This window comes from Rhinichthys klamathensis, unplaced genomic scaffold (assembly GCF_029890125.1).
Source record: "Rhinichthys klamathensis goyatoka isolate OS25496 unplaced genomic scaffold, OSU_Roscu_1.1 h1tg000186l_1, whole genome shotgun sequence".
Lineage (NCBI taxonomy): Eukaryota > Metazoa > Chordata > Actinopteri > Cypriniformes > Leuciscidae > Rhinichthys > Rhinichthys klamathensis.
This window is the reverse complement of record NW_026606714.1, coordinates 1,105,090-1,108,724: the sequence shown is the minus strand read 5'-3', so window position 1 is coordinate 1,108,724 and position 3,635 is coordinate 1,105,090. Positions and strand designations below refer to the sequence as shown.

Sequence of the window (3,635 nt, the reverse complement as noted above, 5' to 3'; positions counted from 1 at the left end):
CTTGAAAGATTGTATTCACTTTGTATTCAACAATCTTTCATTATCTGCACCAACCTTGACATTTTTGTAACTAATGAGTCCATTGATTTTCAGTTAGTTCTGTCAAGATGAAACAGTGGAGCAGGTAGCAGACAAGGTTTGTGCTTGTGTGAATAGTAGCCTTCTGGATATGGACACACACATCACATCCAGGTTACTGACCTGGGCTGTGTTTCCCAAAAGCATTGTGAGTCCAAGTTGATCGTGTGACCATTGCCACCCACGTTCTTTACAATCGACTTAGCTCACGATGCTTTTGGGAAACAAGCCCTGGAATGCAGGAATATTTCATTCTATTCTTGTATTTCCACTTGAGGCTCTCTCCACATTATTACAATAGTGATTATATTTTATTTTGCTTTGGATGTGCAGTAGTAAAGTGTTTGTGTTTGGCCCTTTGGGTTGAATATTCACGTAGGTTTAATATTTAGAGGAGTGTAAAGTCGTGATTTGCACACCTGCACATACCCCTCCCCAAAAAAGGATTCTAATAGCCTGAAGGAGATGGACAAAGAAGTGCTCATTGCTGAAAGCATGAGTTTGGGTTACAGGAACATTCCTGTTCAATTGGCTAGAGAACCATTTATTTTATCTTGGGGCACAGCCTCTTTACAGCATGCTAAAAGTGCAGCACAAACAAATTGGGCAAATTAAAATGGCAAGCCATGCAGAAAATCCCTTAATGTCCGGAGGTGAGCCCACCACTGCCTGAATGTAGGAGTGCTACAAGAAGCTGTGGAGATCGGGAGAGAAAAATAGTTTAATTTGACCTATAGGATAAGCCTATATTCTTTAAATAATATTTACCAACGGGTGTAAGGGTATGTTGATTCACACGGTTCATCAGAAATTATTAACAAAATTAATGAATCAATATTTGATTTATCATTTATTAAATGAGACGTGTGAATGTTTTAAACTTAATTTTCTATGTCAAAGACACTATTTACATGTTTAACATGTATATTTAAGTTACGCAATAGTTCATTACTATACATGGCCAAAAAACCATGATGGCACGGTAGACGTCGGGTGAAGGTTTATTTTCCAGGATAAAGTGCACTAGTGCCATCTTGTGGACAGCATGATAATATCGGAATAGCCTACCATTTTTAATAAATTGTGGTTTAGGACATGAAAAAACGTTTCATTGTAATACATCAACTTTCCTTCTTATGTATATAAAAAAGCGTTTCATTGTCATTTACATTCATTTAAGGATTTCTAAGCGGAACCCATGTGAAGCCCAAAGTTTTTTTTCCCGGAACATTTTTCGTGTGACATCAAAATGGCTGCGCACTAGAGAGTGGTCAAATTATTTTAATAAAAAAAACTAAGGGTCATGGTATCTCCGTTTGTACAGAAACAACTATAATTTGTCGCCAGAATTGAAGGTATTTTTTATTTATTGTTTGCAGTTGTCAAATGGCTTTGTTCACTGATGTCTGCCGTAGTGTTCGCACGCTATTAGGTCAAAGTCAGAGATCTGCGGCTGCAGCGGCGTGGATTCATTGTCAGTTGTGTAAGTAACTGTTAATAACTAGACCTTTCTAATAACTCATTATTTACTCTCTGCTGGATGTGTGTGTTAAATTATACTGGCGACAAAATGACAGTAGATTTGGAGATACGCAATCTGCTCTGTAAAAAGGAGTATCGTTTGTGTTTGGAATCAAAAGCAAATAAAATAATAACAACAAAAGGAAACAGCTGGAAATTCGATATGATAAACCCCATAATTGATTGACTTAGAATTAGAAGAATGGCTGTAGATTTGTTTAAAAAATGATGTTCATGATGTGTCTCTTTCCACCAGCTCGGAATTACAGTCAGGTGGCACCTGATCCAGAACCAGTGGTTAGTGATAATGAAGCCATCAATAAAGCATTTGTTAACCGAAACCCAAGAAACCTGGAACAGATGGCCCTTGCCGTAAAGGATCGAGGCTGGGGTACAGTGTGGCCCTCTAGACAGTATTATCACAGGTTTGGAAGCATCCCAATTGTTTAAAATGGTTTAAAGGAATAGATGTAAATAGTAAAACATGCTGAGCACATCCCTACTAACAGCATCCTAATAGCAACTTCCAGATACAAACATAGTTATACGCTGTACATGTATATTAAGCATATGCCTTACCTTCCTCAGGTTGGTGTTCAGGCGCACGCAGCATCACATCACAGCCGAGGTGTTCTCAAGTGACTCAATAGTTCCTGTGTTGTCTTGCTCCACAAAGGAGTGGGCATTGAAGCGCGAGCTGGGCTCCACACGGTCTGTAGCGGCTTGCCGTGCCATAGGTGATGTGCTTGCTCAGCGGTGTCGTGAAGCAGGCATCACACGTATTGTTTATCGAGAGATACCGTGGAAGTTTCGCTCGGAGGCGGTGAGTCATTGAATGGCTTTCTGCTTTGAGTCTTCAAATGTTATACATTGATAGCCAGTTATTGATGTAAGTGCATAGACTAATTTATGCCTTTTCTCCCACTTCAGAATCAGACGTTCTGGACGGCCATGAAAGAGGGTGGTGTCACGCTTGGTGAACCAAGGCGAAAATTCATTTTTTAATTATTATTACTATCCTGAATAGTGGCTTCCTCTGTGAATATAAATATCCTCAACGTTCAAACTGTGTGTTCATTGAGTCGATTACAGTTTCATGCAGCAATTAGAATATTTGGATAGTCGAGTAATTGGTTTTTAGTTTGATTTTAAATGTGAAATGGTGAAAAATGAATCAGTTGCATCTTAATTTTTCAAATGTATTTTAGGCAAGAAAAAGAATGTCATACTGTTTAGTAGTGTCATTTGTACACTACCATAAAAAATTTGGGGTCAGTAACATTTTCTTTTTATATATATATATATATATATATATATAAATAAAGCATTACTTTTATTTGACAAGAATGTATTAAACTGATCTAAAATGATAGGAAAGCCATTTATAATGGGGCAAAAATTTATTTAAAATGTTATTTACACTTTATATTCATAATAAGATCCTGGGGAAAACGTAGCACGATTTCCACAAAAATATTAAGCAGCGTATTAAAAAAATTTTTCAACTGCCAATAAGAAAATGTTTCTTAAGCAGCAAATCAGCATATTAGAATGATTTCTGAAGGATCACGTCACACTGACGAGTAATGATGCTGAAAACTCAACTTTGCCATCACAGAAATAAACTATATTTAGAAAAATAGAAAACTGTTCTTTTAAATTGTAAAAATATCTCCACAACATTGCTGCTTTTACTGTATTTTTGCTCAAATAAATGCAGTCTTAGTGAGCAAAAGACTTCTTTCAAAAAACTTATTACATATTTCAAAATAATGCTTAGTTCTCTAAATCTGCACTCCATTTGACCAACACAAACAGTTAATTATCTGTTATATTTTAAGGAGGCTGTGCAGATGTACTTGCTAGATTTTAATCAATCCACCACCTCAGATTTTTGCCTGGATACAATGTGTCCAAATAACAAAAAATAAATAAATAGCTGTTTACAGCTTAGTTCTATTGTTTCTGTCGCATTCTCTTTTGAATGGCTGATCTTTCACTCAGTGCATGTGTCATTTGGATTCAAACTAAAAACA

General features: G+C 36.5%; 1 protein-coding gene across 1 annotated transcript; it reads left to right on the top strand.

Moving 5' to 3' along the window:
- The first annotated feature begins 1,307 nt into the window (after nt 1–1,307).
- Nucleotides 1,308–2,710, top strand: mrpl18 (mitochondrial ribosomal protein L18). Its single transcript, XM_056261886.1, has 4 exons — nt 1,308–1,561; nt 1,856–2,024; nt 2,188–2,422; nt 2,530–2,710. Exons 1-4 carry the CDS (start codon nt 1,465–1,467, stop codon nt 2,602–2,604), a joined length of 576 nt encoding a protein of 191 aa, XP_056117861.1. The 5' UTR covers nt 1,308–1,464; the 3' UTR covers nt 2,605–2,710.
- Nucleotides 2,711–3,635: the final 925 nt, after the last annotated feature.

Excerpts from the sequence above, each read along its gene's own strand:
- mrpl18 (XM_056261886.1), top strand. The coding sequence starts at position 1,465 with ATGGCTTTGTTCACTGATGTCTGCCGTAGTGTTCGCACGCTATTAGGT. Across the intron at positions 1,562-1,855 it reads GTGGATTCATTGTCAGTTGT|CTCGGAATTACAGTCAGGTG; the intron begins GTAAGTAACTGT and ends TCTTTCCACCAG. Across the intron at positions 2,423-2,529 it reads GGAAGTTTCGCTCGGAGGCG|AATCAGACGTTCTGGACGGC; the intron begins GTGAGTCATTGA and ends CTCCCACTTCAG.